Here is a 13620-nt window from a genome sequence, read left to right on the forward strand (position 1 = left end):
GGGAATTAAAAATATGTTTTTCAGTCCTGTTGTTAAGGGTTCTGTGGTGTAAAACATTCTGGTCTTCCCCTTTTTCTTTCTAGTGGCAGGTACTCCTGTGCACCACCTCTGAAAATAGCCACTACAGTGTAGCTATAGTGCACTCAATTGCTTTTAGCAATGCCATTATGGCACTACGGCAACCCCTCAGCTTCCTGGGCACATTTGCAGCTGGCACTGAACTGTATTGTGTTTCTGTCACTTAGCTGACATGGGTATGCAAGCTAGATCCAGGTACCTTTGTGTGAGTTGCGATTACTGCGATGCATGATCATTGCTATGACTGCAGTATAGATCGGCTATTTCACAGGCTGTTTGCTGCTTCCCTTGCTGATCACATGGTGATGCAGGGAGTGGGGAAGGGTGTGCCTCTTATCTTTCTTGTTTTCACAGTTTTGCTAAATAGGAATAAATAGCCAGAAATCTCTCTCTAAACTATTTGTCATAACTACCTGAATGGACTGACTTATAACAACTGTACTGTAGCCAGATCACGGTCAGCTAGAAATGCATGGCAGACTGATAAGCTCCCTTGAAGGAACTTACATTGACTTCCTGTCATATACAAACTGCACATTTGTCTCTCGTGCCCTCATCTTCCAAAAACCAACTGAGATCTGAAGAAAAACGTGATGGTTTTAGTGCTGTGCAGCATGTAGTAGTCAGAAAGCAGCAATGGTTTTGTGTGTTCAGAATTACTCTGACACCTAAGACTACTGATTGTGCTTTGATCCTGGAATTAAAACAGATAAACCTGCAGACCCACTGGCTACTATTCACAGCCACAGAGATGTTATTTTACCTTTGTTTTTGAGACCACTAGGGTGGAAATAAAAAAAAAATCCAGACACTATCCCTCGTTTTGCCAATCCTTTGTTTTACAAGCCTGGACAAGCTATTTCAAACTGTGCTGGAGAAGGATGCTAATTACTCCCCACCACACTTAGCAGAGGTTGTTTGAAGCTTTATCAGTTAATGTTAGCACTGTACTTAGAACAGCACAAGCAGCTTCAAAGAGGTACTAAATATTACTATTACCCTCATGTGGGAGCTGTGTAGAAAGAACGGCACTGCTAGCCATACCATGCATTCAGAGAAGTTGGGGTTTTTTCCATCTTAATGTGACTTTTAATCTTGTTTTGAGAGATTTTTTTAGCCTTCAGGAAATGTATTTAGCACAGAAGTTAGGTAGAAGTAAGGCAGTTTCCTGTTGTCATGCTCTGTATTGGTAGGTCTCAGGTGAAGATATGCAAGTACCACTTAACAGGTTGGTAACTTTTTTTTTCCCAACAGAGTGTGAACACCTAATTAGAAGAATGTTGGTCCTAGACCCATCCAAACGGTTAACTATTGCTCAGATTAAGGAGCACAAGTGGATGCTTATAGAAGTTCCTGCACAGAGACCTATTCTTTATCCACCAGGAGAGGAGAATGAGCCTTCCATTGGAGAGTATAATGAGCAGGTCTTAAGGCTAATGCACAGCCTTGGAATAGACCAACAGAAAACTATTGAGGTAAAATAGACTCAAACAGGTATTTGTCCCTAGGGGGAAGGTCTCCTGTTTTGTATTTATGACTAGAATTTACTACCTGAGTTGCTTGCAACATTCTTTATTTCAGCAGTTGTGCAGAGGGGTAAGAAAAAAAAAACACTGGTGGTATATTTTACCTGGTCAGACCCTAGCAAGGGAAAACATTTTAAACATGCTGTGCTGCTGCCTCCCTGTCCTACTGATGTCTCAGTCCATGCCAGCAGACTGATCAGGAAAAGGAGAGACATCTCTCCAGAAAGTTTCCTAAAGATCTTCCCTAGCAGAGAGAAGGTGTTTGTGTTATGCAAACTGCAGGCAAAACATTGTGCAGTAGGCCCACAGACAACTTCACCTATGTGCCAGCCACACCACATTCCAGTCCAAGGCATCCTTTGCCTATAGAGGAAAACATGTCAATGAAAAGGCAGCACCATGAGAGAAAGGATACTCCTCTGTGTCAGGAATCCAAATTAGAACCCATGAAAAAGAATGTATTCTGGTCATGTACTCCAGGAGTAGGTAGTGTTCTTCCAGTGTATTAACTACTTACTTTAATTTAAACAAGCACACATTTAAAGCAATTGCAACACGAATTTTTTTAAGCTAGGGGATGCAGAGAAATATAGTATGCACTATGTAAAAAATGGTGGCCCAATAGGGCTGCCTGTTAGAATGGTGATACTTGTTGCTGTTTACAGTTGGTCATTTCTAGAGATCTGTTTGTTAGCTAAGTTGATTCTTAAGCAAAGTAGTAAAATAAAGGAGCCATATTAGGTTTCACGTTGTTAGATTTCCTGGGTTGGGTTGTATAAATCATTACTTGTCAAATGGAGAAGAGGGGAAATCCAAACTGAAAGTAAATTCATTTTGAACTTCTAAGAGGGTAAAAAATTAAATTCAAATAGGAACATAAAAGCAGTAAGCAGTTGAGTGTCTCTGTCCAATCCCAAATCGTGCTTCTTACCAAACATAAATGCCAAGACTCTCTATGGAGTTAACACAATCATTTCCTTTAGAATGATTGATACTTTAAACCATTGTGGAGTTTGGCAGTTTGACTACTTTCTACTAGAAGAGGCTAGTTTCTCTACTTTGCAGAGGCTCAGTTCCCCATTGCTTCTAGTCACTTGGAATGGCCAACATATTCAAGAGATCCTAGAGCTCAGTCCTTTCTCCAGGTTCAAATTTTTGAGGGTTTAGAGTAGCACCTGAATGTTAGCTACAAGTACTGTTGCAGCCCAGAACATAGCAAGCTCACCAGTGAACTAAGACTGATGCTTTTCTTTGCCTGGCGTTCTGGTTTGAAACTTTCTCAATTCAGAACATTTGCCTACCCCACAGCCTCTTAAATATCTCCCCCCCCTGCAATTCTTCCTTCCTGGTCTTATAGAATATAAAAGATAATGTATATTTGGCTGCACCCACACTTCTGTGCTTCTCTTTTTCAGTCTCTGCAGAACAAGAGTTATAACCACTTTGCTGCTATCTATTACTTGTTAGTGGAAAGACTCAAATCACATCGGAGTAGCTTCCCTGTGGAACAGAGACTTGATGCTCGTCAGCGTCGGCCAAGCACCATCGCTGAGCAGACAGTAGCCAAGGTAAGGTCTCATTCCTAGCAGAAGTGGGCTTAAGACTGTGCAAGACATTCTTCTCTTTCAAAATGGTGTTTCTACATAGATTCACTTAGAATCCATTGCTGTTTTCCAATTTCTATAGTATATAGACTTGCAGTATCATTTTGGAAAGACATTTTTGGATTTGCCTCCTGTCAGATCTGTATGATGACAATCAGTTGTCTGGCATGCCTCCTCCCTGCCACACCACCCCCCCCACCCCCCCCCACCCCCCCAAAAAAAAAAAAAAGAGTTTGGAGGGGACTGGATAAGATTTAAATGAGAAAGGGAAGTTGACTGCATTCTGAAGCCCAAAATGCAAACAATGGTTTTGGCATTAATGGATATCTGCATGGTTTAACCTTAACTCCCAGTTTATTTCCCAGTTAAAGGGAAAGTACTGTGCTTGTGCTTCTAATTGGAACACTTTCATTTTTGAGAATTTCAAATCTTTTGCTGGGAAGTCATGGGTTAAAATATTAGAGAAATACCATTTCTGGAGACTCTGCAACACTTGGCGTATCTTTAGTGTGATTGACAAATGAGCTGTTGAATTTATGAAGAGCTATGCTAGCATGGGGGCTAAAAGCATGCAGGCTTTACATTGTGTTATAAACGTAGTCACTCTAAAGGGACCTGTTGAAAATAAAATTACTTTCTCCCCTGCTGTTCTCTAGATACGCTTTCTGTCTCCCATGAAATGAAGCAGGGCAAAGAATAGTAAAGGGGTACCCAAAAGAAAATACTAGGATCAACCTATCAGGTTAAGATGCCAATTCATTGTGATATCTTAAGTACCCGATAAAAATATCATTGTCATGAGATTCTTAATGGCTCAAGACTCGGAGATTTGTTCCTAAATAATGTCATTTCTTTTAAGATTTGCACCACTTTTTCCTCCTGTGACCCAGCAGGAGTCCAATTTCATGGGAGACTTTGCAGCACAGACACAAAACCTCTATGTGCATAGAGCCAATGTGATGACTGGCTAGCTGATTTAAGTCTTAAGGATGTCATGTGTATTTTATCAAGAGCAATTCTGGGTGCTCCTTACATCTGGTGCCAGCCCTTCCATTGCAGAAGGCTGTCCACTTAGTATCCTCTCTAATTATACTGACTGATTCAGCACAGGCTGTAAGGCTATTCAGTCTGCTTCTTTCCTAGTAATTTTCTTCAGAAAGAAAGGTCATGTACAGTTTATCATGTCTTATTCCAGTAATTCTCAGATTTTTTTTTTTACATGCTCTTTTGTTTCATTAAGATACATAGACATTGTACAGCTTTTGATTTCTATTAATGCATAACTGGAAACATGAAAGACTTGGCCTAAGATGACTCAGATTTATCATAGTCTCAAGTAAACATTCTCTCAAGTTCATAGCCTCCTAGATACTGTATTGCTGCTGTATAGAACAAGTGCCCAGACTCCACTTCTAGGAGGAATCACAACTATGCTGCTCCTTTTTTGCTGGATCAGATTTGGTTTTGGATTCTGTTGAAATGAAAGTCAAATAGTTTCAGCTATGAAAACATAGGTCCAGGAACAATATGGCTGACAAAGATTAAAATCAGCTCTTTTCTTAGATAGTAGTTCTAATGATAGAAAGACACAGAATTCAAAAGCAGATTATTAATTATAAGATGTATTAAAAGCAGGTGGAGACAGATGAACAAGGAAGAAGGAAAAAAAAACCTCCTAGAAAGTAGTTCCTTATTGTACTAAATTCTTGTACTTCATAGCCGCATTAGCACTTTTTCCTCAGGACTGCAAGCACTCTTGCAGTTATCCTGAGTAACAAGATAATTTGTTTTCACACACGGTGGCACCACAGGCTCCTGTATAAGGCTGCTTGTTTCCTTTTGGACAGGCAAGTTGTGTGGATACTGCACTTCAGGAAATTAAGGTTAAGAAATAGTGAAAACCACGGGTTTCCTAATTGTGCCATGCTTGCCTTCCCTGAGGCACACCTCTCCCTTCAACAGTGCTCCCTCTGTTGAAATACCTTCTTTTAGATCCAGCCTGCTCTATTCTTTCTCATGCTTTTTCCTACAGGAATGAGTGCATGTTAGAAAAGGCACTGAAACTAGCCCTATGCCTCATGGTAATATTAAGGGGGTTTGTACTGAATATAAAAAGGAATTCTAGAATGTCAGAAGTTGGAGGGCACCAAAGGGTCCCAAATGCTGTCTTTACTACTAGTAAGTGCTCAGCTTCACTAAGCAGCTGGCTTAATGATGTTTGGGGTTTGGTATGTGTTTGTGTGGTTTGGGGTGGGGGTGTGTGTACTTTTTTTAAAGTCTGAAGACTAAGAATGTAATTCATCAAGAATGAGGAAATAAATCTTATACTTCTGCTACTTCAGAAATGGACTAGGTATTGTTTATTTTTAATTTGTGACTGTGTGGTGTTTTCTACCTAAAATTGTTCTGGTTTTGGAGTTCTTTTAAAATCTTTTCTAGGCACAAGCTGTGGTACCCTCAGTTAACTTGCATTCACAGAATGCAAGGTTGTTGCAGTCTCCAGGTCTTCCCTCAGCTTCAGGAGCAGAAGCCTTTTCATTCCCTCCATCCAGCTGCCAGGGAGAGACAGCATTTATGGAGGAAGAAAGAGTTGAGACACCAAAGGTACAAGTTAAAATCACCCTAGTGTTTTGTCAAAAATCATTAAGACTAAAAAATATTGTTGCCTTTTGAATGACTGCCTAGTAAAAGCACAGCTAGTGATAGTAGCTGTAGATCTTCAATAATTAATTGAAGACCAGTTCCTTCTGACAGGGTAGAGTTCATCATCCTAGCACAAAGCACTGTGGAGTCAGGACCAGAGCATTTCTAATCCAAACTAATGTCACTTCATTGACCTTAATATGCCTCCTATGCTTTGACACTTGCAGGTAGCTGAGCTGGAGAACCCTGCTGCTTCTCTCTGCTTTCAGTAGCCTTTTTGTCAAAGAACCAATGTTCTCAACATGCTTCCAGGCACTTACTCTTAAGCGTATGCTGTCCCCGAAACTCCAGTCTCCAGGAAGTTCTCATTCCTGGGTAACCTCTCAGGTTAGACAACATGTCAAATACAAAGACCTTTAGTATCTGAACACTTGACTTGTGCATTTCTTGTACTAGCTGGACAAAACACATTGTGCCTGTTTCCCTAAATTTAAGTATTCTCTGAGTGTCAGAGTTCTAGGTATTCCAGATTCTTTCTACTTCTCCCTTGCATATAACTTTAAACAGCTGTGTCTTTTTGATCACAATCTGCCTCTTGTGTTACTTGCTTACATTCCAGTCTTACCACACTGTCATTTGTAAAACAAAAATCAACCTACAACAGTGGTTGGTTTTTTCTTCTTCTCAAATGTATTTAAGAGCCCTGATGAAGACTCCTCATATATAGCTTCAAATATAAAGGGTTCATTGCTGAGTGTCTACAGTAACCTACTCAGCTACTCATCCAAAAATTCAGACAAATGAGAACAGGAAGGTATAATGGCAGCTAAAGCAATTAAAATACTATGCACCTAAAATTCTGTATCCCTGCCAACTTCATAATAAGCTAGCCAAAAGAGTTACATTTTTGTTAATTTTTTGTTGAATAGTAAATACCCAGCAGGACCTTCTGACTGTCAAAAACTATTAGAACTGCAGCATCTCAAACAGGTTGTAGCAGTTCTCAGCTAGGCCATTTCTGTAACTAGGAACACCTGTAAAATCTTCACTGGAGACCATATAAAATTGCAGCTCCATCCAGTAGGTTTTGTTTCCTGTAATCAGACTGGAACACTTTGTGTAGGCTTTCCCCACCTCCACAGTTAACAGACTTAACTAATACGATGTGACGGCTCCACAGCCTTACAAATGTATGGTTACAGCTTAAGTGAAGGGATCCACAGTCTGATCCATTTTGCCATTCAACTTTGAGGTCTGTGACAATACTCTGCAGGGTAGCAAAGAATAAGTGAAATACATGTGAGTTAGCAGTTAGAGCTTTTGTGAGGAAGGGGAAATAGCTTAAAAGAATTACATTTATGAAGTATATTATTATTGTCATGAAACTTCTGTTGTTCTCTCTCATATCACATCACATTATAACTTTAATTCCAGCATATTGTATTTTGCCTGGTGCCAGCTAGGGGTTTGCCTTCATGCTTGCCATTTTGAAGCTTTTATTGCTCACTTACTGGTTAGTTACCAACACTAAGAGTGTGGCCCTGGATCCTCATCACTGTTTTAAGTAACTCCTTGTGTGGTCTCTTACAGCTGGAAAGCAAAAGGCAGTTCAAAGACATTTGGAAATTAAAATAAACTTTATTTTGCATCCCCCTTTGCTTTTATAGATGCTGTTTGGACAGAGTAGACCAACAAATGGTGACAACAGTGAGGTGTCAAATCACAATTGACTTGGGAATATTCAGTGTCTTAAGTATTATAGAACATGTCTGCTAAAGACTTCCAAGCTCTGATCCATGTGCCATGGTAAACTGTAGAGAGCCAATTGCCCACATGGTATTGGTTCTTTTTTTCCTTTCCAGCAGTTCACTAAATAGTATTTCCAGTGCTTTTGCTGCCAGATCAGTAGAAGGCATTTGAATAGGAAAGTCACAAATGGAAAATAATGTGTGCAAGAAATTAAGCCTAAAGATATAATCCATTAAATTAAAATAGAGGCAGCAGATACAGGATTTTCCTATGCAGGCATCATCATTTTACTGATGCTCAAAATATTTATAGCTATTTCTTTGATACTGCTTTACATATTTTCCTACAATACTACTATATAGTCTGCTTGCAAGACCATTTGTTAACAGCTACTGTTAACACAGTGAAACTTCTTTCCAAACACACTTGTTTTTGAAATACTGAAGAACTTGGAAGAAAATTCAGGAATGGTTCAGTCAACAGTTTACATAAAATCACCTGTAACAGTGCCAGGTTTTATGCTAAATGAATGCATTGTTTCATCCATATTTTACCCATGATCCTACCAAAATGGTAGGAGTGACTTGTGCAACAGGACACTAATTAGAGCTTCAAAGGTATTCCAGAACAGAATACCCACCCCAAAATTGCATGACATGCAGGCCATGGTCCTCAAAACACAAGCAGTTGCATATGGCAAAGAATTAGTTAAGGTACAGAAGGATTCAGGACAAACTGATTCAGAGAATAAAAACAGAACTAAAATCCTAGGAGTATTTTAGGTTGGAAAGGTACCTCTAAAGGCCCTCTAGTCCAACCTCCTGCTAAAAGCAGGTCTAATATGAAAGCTAGATGAGGTTGCTCAGAGCTTTATCAAGTTGAGTGAACCCAAGGAGGGGGATTCCAGAGCCTTTCTAGGCAAGCTTTGTTTGCAGAGGAACACCATGAATCAAATGGACTTTTGCTGGAAAGGGTGTATTTAATGTATTATTCTTGAACACGTCTCTGCAAGAATGCTGCAGAATTAAATACAAGACTATTTTTTCTTAGAGCTTATCTGAGCATGATAAATGAGCACAATAGGTATAGTAAGGGGAAACAACATTCCAGAAGTATTTTATCTTTGTGACTAAGCTGGCAAAGGTTTTTAATAACTCTTGGGGGGGGGGGAGCAGCCCTGAAGAACATACTACTGTGGAAATAAGAATATTTATATTTAGGGAGTTGAGTACTAAGAGAATGTTAGTGGTAATCTTACCTGGAGGGATTTGTTTGTCACGTGCAATTCTTAACAAGTCTTACTTAACTCAGTAGATTATAGGGAGGTTCATGCATTTTAAATATCCAGGCTGCCTTCACTCTACATGATAGGCAGAGATTTCCTGCACTTTGGGGTGATGCTCTGTGTATATAACTGAAAGATGTCCATCTTCTCCTTGTGCCATTTAGGTAAATGGGTGCCTGCTAGATCCTGTACCTCCTGTGGTGATTAGGAAAGGATGCCAATCACTGCCTACCAGCATGATGGAAACTTCTATTGATGAAGGAATAGAGACAGAAGGCGAGTCAGAAGATGACCCTGCACAGGCATTTGCAGCCCTCCAAGCAGCTCGCTGTGGGAAGCGGCGTCACACTCTGGCAGAAGTTACCAACCAGCTGGTGATGATGCCAGGCACAGGTACAGAAGTTAGTACAGACATCTCAAAGTTCATTTCCTGCTCTCAGCACTCAATCTAATAAGCCCAGGATGAAAACACTAGGTTTTAAGAGTGACAAGTATAAGACAGAGTTTCTTGGGTTTATTACTTAGCATTTGCTGTAATGGCCAAAGGGAAAAAAAAAAACCACCACAACACAATGCCCCCAAACCGGATGCACAGACAGTATAAAACTAATGCAGCAAATACACAGCTGGCCACAGACATGTACAACCCCAATAGCACCTGGTAAATTCTGGCAGGTTGTTCTTTTTCACATAACTAAACGTCCCCAAATTATTCACCCCCTAAAGATGTGCTGGCAGAAGAGGACAGTGGGGAAACAAAAACCTCTAAATTCTCAGGTATTCCAAAACCAGCAAGATGACCAAGCCTTTCAGGTCACACTACAGTCTTGTCAGGAATATCTACGGGGAGGGAAAAAACCAACCAACCAAACCACGGAATGATCTCCAAACAAGCAAGTGAACACCATCTGCATAGCACCTTATTGCTGCAATAATGCAAAAGCCAGTAGCAAGTCCCCATTCTGGTACTGCAATTGTTAAATTACAATTACTTTATGAAACTTGATTTTTTTGTTTCATTTCCTCTAAGACAGTCGCTGTTGGCAGGAATAGCTTGAGCCTGTGTCAATTCCTTTGCTTTGCTAAATTTTTGCTGCACTTTCCTTTTATTCTGGCTTTTGGTTTTTGTCACAGGGAAAGTCTACTCATTGGATGAAAACTCGTCTCTGGGCAGCATTGATTCAGAGTATGACATGGGATCCATTCAGAGAGATATTAAATTCCTGGAAGACACCCCTTCCTTGAAAGAAATAGTGCTAACTAACCAACAAGCACCCAGAATGACAACACCTTTCATAGGTCTAAGACCTGCCAATCCAGCCATGCAGGCACTCACTTCCCAAAAGCGAGAGACCCACAATCGCTCTCCTGTCAGTTTCCGAGAGGGGCGTAGAGCTTCTGACACATCCCTCACACAAGGTAATTATACTATTGTCATGACACATTATACCTAGACATGGTAGTAAATGTACTCCATACACAGAAGCACCAAGCCACCTTATGACTTGGTTGTTACTCAGCTTATCTCATGTTTGCTGCGCTAACCAGATATAAATTAACTGATTTTCTGACAAGGGTTTTGCTCAACTCTTCTCCAGGAATTGTAGCATTTAGACAGCACCTCCAGAATCTGGCACGAACCAAAGGAATCCTGGAACTGAACAAAGTCCAGTTGCTGTATGAACAGATGGGATCAGAAGAACCACCTTCTCTGACATCAACTGCCACCCAGTTGCAGGACCTCATTAATAGTCCTCCACAGGTACTTAAACCAGAAATCAAGCTCCATCTTTTAGGTGTTAATGCTTTGGGACTGATAAGGAGAAGATAAGGTTTTCCAGAGATCTGAGAAGAGCTAACTTACAGATAAAGTTACCTCTTCTCCTTTCCATCTTCTGCAGAATAGAGAATGGGCATTTGCAGGCTAGCCTTTACTATCCTCATGATGTCAGTGAGATGGCCCTGTTAGCTTTCCAAATCCAACGTTTTATTACTACGTTTAATCTGAAGGATTTTTTAGATTTAACAAAGCCCAATAACATCTTTCCTGGTTGGAGTTGGTCTGGTATAGTTGTAAGAAGTGCAAAAGCAGAGTGATAAGTTAGCCTGATTTGCATAGTAAAATGCTGAATACCTTCTACCAGCTCCCTAGTTACTTATTGCAAATGGAACAGGTCACAGCAAACAGGAATAAGTTTCTGTTAAACCCCAGGAATAAATCTGGTAAGAAGTACACAGGCACTGTAAGCACCTAATGTTTCAGGTGAAGCCTGCTATTCCTAGAGCTCCAGCTGTTACTTCTGACTGCTGGAAGACTTCAGTTCTGACAACCACAAAGTTGTAATGTTTTCACAAGAATTTCTCACTTGATGTAAACATGCTACAGTGCTCATAGTATTCTTACAACAACAATTCACTCCCCTCCCAAGTCAGCATTCTCCAGCTTGCTAGAGATGCCTACTCCATGCTCATCCTCTTCACCACTGTTGAAAGCTTTTCACCTTCTGTTTTGAAGCTGTGAAATGAGAGCTGCACAAAAGCACAGAGTTGGGATGGTTTTCTAACCCTGTACATTTACTATTTCAGAGGGCAAGTCAGAAAATACATTATATATTAATATCATTCTAGTTACAGATCTAAGCCCTTGCCATTTTGCAGCACAGATAGCTTTGTAATTTAGGCTCCTCACCATGCAGGGAAAGTGGTGAGTGACACCAGAGCGCAGTCCATATGGCAACTATGAAACCTGTCAAGGGAAATCCTTAAAGAAAGGGTTGAGGCAGAAAAGCCTTTTATGGGGATGAAACTTGTTCCTCTTCTCTCTGCAGGAGGAAGCATCTCAGCAGCAGCAGGAAGCTGCCTCTGCTTTCCCTAATGGTGCACATCCCCCATTATTATCCAGGCGGCAGAGCTTAGAAACACAGTACTTACAACAGAGGCTCCAGGTATCATACCTCCCTTGCACTAAATTAAACAAGCTGCTCTTACTACACAGCAGACTAGCCTTTTAGATCTTATTACTCAGGAAAATCAGTCAAAGGCTAAATTAGCAGAGAACAGCTGAATTTGAAATTATGCTATATTTTTTCTTTTGTCAGACACTGACCCTAATTATGCAAAAAGTATACTATATTACTGCTGTTTTCCTACTCAGTCTGTTACTGTATAGTGTTATTAAAGCAATTCAAAGTAACTACTAGTGAATACGTATTATCTGTGTTGCACCCCATAAAGGTTATGCATCACCATCTGAGGAGCCACTTCTGACCCCCTGGGGCTTACTGTTCCCTCCCCTCCTTTTTTTAAACCAATTTTCATATAGCTTTAGTTTATAAAAAACTTTTTTCTAGCTTGCAGCTTCTCTTTCACTTGGGAAGAAATTTTCCTATGGATTTTTATCATACAATCTATCATGCAAAGATATTCTTTGTCTAAAGGTTAGAAGGCAATAAGCAGTAGTGGCTGTGGTTTTAGATAGTAGCTCTGTTGTCATAAAAGTAGACAATCTTCTTTCACTTGCTTTCTAGACTAATGCATTAAATCAAATGCAATTTAAAACAGCATTGCTTTTCTTGCAGAAAACCACTCTGCTATCAAAAGCTCAGAATACTTGCCAGCTATACTGCAAAGAATTGCCCCGGAGTCTGGAACAGCAGTTACAGGAACACAGGTAAGAAGCTTTCAAACTATGCAGATATATTATTTATTCTTACTCTCGAGTAATAAAAGAACTGGAACAATATTTGTCCATTTAGAAATTCTTTGGAAAAGGAAACTTTCACTTTAAAAAGGAGGACTGCGTCCTTACAAATTTAAAAGAAGGACAACAGTCCTGACGTGCTTACAAATTTATATGCTATGAGCTCTTTATCAGCTAACACTACTAGGGTGCAGGTAAACTGCAAATACCTGCATGCTTCATTTAGTGCTAATGGGTGTATAGAAGCATAGGAGGAAGCTACCCTACTACTTACATTGTTGTACTTAATTTCACCCTCATCCTCTCAACCACCCACTGTTTATAACCTACATATTGCAGTATTTATCATAAGTCAGAACACAGATCATCTATTTCTGCCTGCTGGGAAGCCCTGCAGTCATTAAGGTATTTCCTGTCTCATTCCCATGACCAAATAATTTTACAGTAAAGTAAATAAATTTTTTCATCTCATAATATCAGTTTAGAAGTGATGCTCCTCTGAAAACGTTACAGTAAAGAGTGAATAGATATGATGTGTCTCCTTATAACTGTACGTATTACAGCAGACAAGATTTTAATTGCCAAGTTAAAGGTCTGTAAGCTCTTCATGAGCTCATCATTTGTTAATTGTCAAACAAGTAAGCCAGATAGATACTAAAGACAGTTACTATCCCCAAGTTGTGCAAAAGAATCACAGAAAGAGAAAGGAAAATAACAACCTAGCTACATGTGTTCTGGAACAAAAGGACTGAGGAGCAGAGGTATAAAGTTACTAGATTTCCAGAAAGCATGCAATCTGTAATTACTTTTTAGCTTATGGCCACTCCTGACAACTGTAGAGTTGATTAATCCTGATCAAGAATTTAACTAACAGTACTGAGAGCAGCTTGGTGTACTTTAAGAATAGAAGGTCTGCATAGAGAAATAAGCTGGGAAGCAATAGATTCATTTTCTGAACACTATTGGCTTGCATCAGTAGTAGGCTTCCTATTTCTGCATGCTTTGGGAATTGGCTGGCAGGAGACCTCCACTTTG

The 13620-nt window shown here is 39.9% G+C and overlaps 2 protein-coding genes across 10 annotated transcripts in view; one reads left to right on the top strand and one right to left on the bottom strand.

Annotated features, from left to right (window-relative positions):
- The window catches only part of SIK2 (salt inducible kinase 2), a 63237-nt gene that overhangs the window by 45411 nt on the left and 4206 nt on the right, over nucleotides 1-13620 (top strand). For 2 of the 3 annotated variants that reach the window (XM_075035083.1, XM_075035085.1), the window contains 8 exons: nucleotides 1333-1553; nucleotides 3020-3172; nucleotides 5648-5812; nucleotides 9050-9278; nucleotides 10020-10304; nucleotides 10484-10647; nucleotides 11714-11830; nucleotides 12464-12555. In XM_075035083.1, coding sequence (XP_074891184.1) covers nucleotides 1333-1553; nucleotides 3020-3172; nucleotides 5648-5812; nucleotides 9050-9278; nucleotides 10020-10304; nucleotides 10484-10647; nucleotides 11714-11830; nucleotides 12464-12555 — 1426 coding nt within the window. The remainder of the gene's footprint in view (nucleotides 1-1332; nucleotides 1554-3019; nucleotides 3173-5647; nucleotides 5813-9049; nucleotides 9279-10019; nucleotides 10305-10483; nucleotides 10648-11713; nucleotides 11831-12463; nucleotides 12556-13620) is intronic. The other variant, XM_075035084.1, reaches the window with a different exon arrangement.
- Nucleotides 1-13620, bottom strand: part of ALG9 (ALG9 alpha-1,2-mannosyltransferase) — a 109228-nt gene that overhangs the window by 21431 nt on the left and 74177 nt on the right. The window lies entirely within an intron of this gene.

The sequence above is a fragment of the Buteo buteo genome, chromosome 9, assembly GCF_964188355.1.
Source record: "Buteo buteo chromosome 9, bButBut1.hap1.1, whole genome shotgun sequence".
In the NCBI taxonomy this organism is placed as follows: Eukaryota; Metazoa; Chordata; class Aves; order Accipitriformes; family Accipitridae; genus Buteo; species Buteo buteo.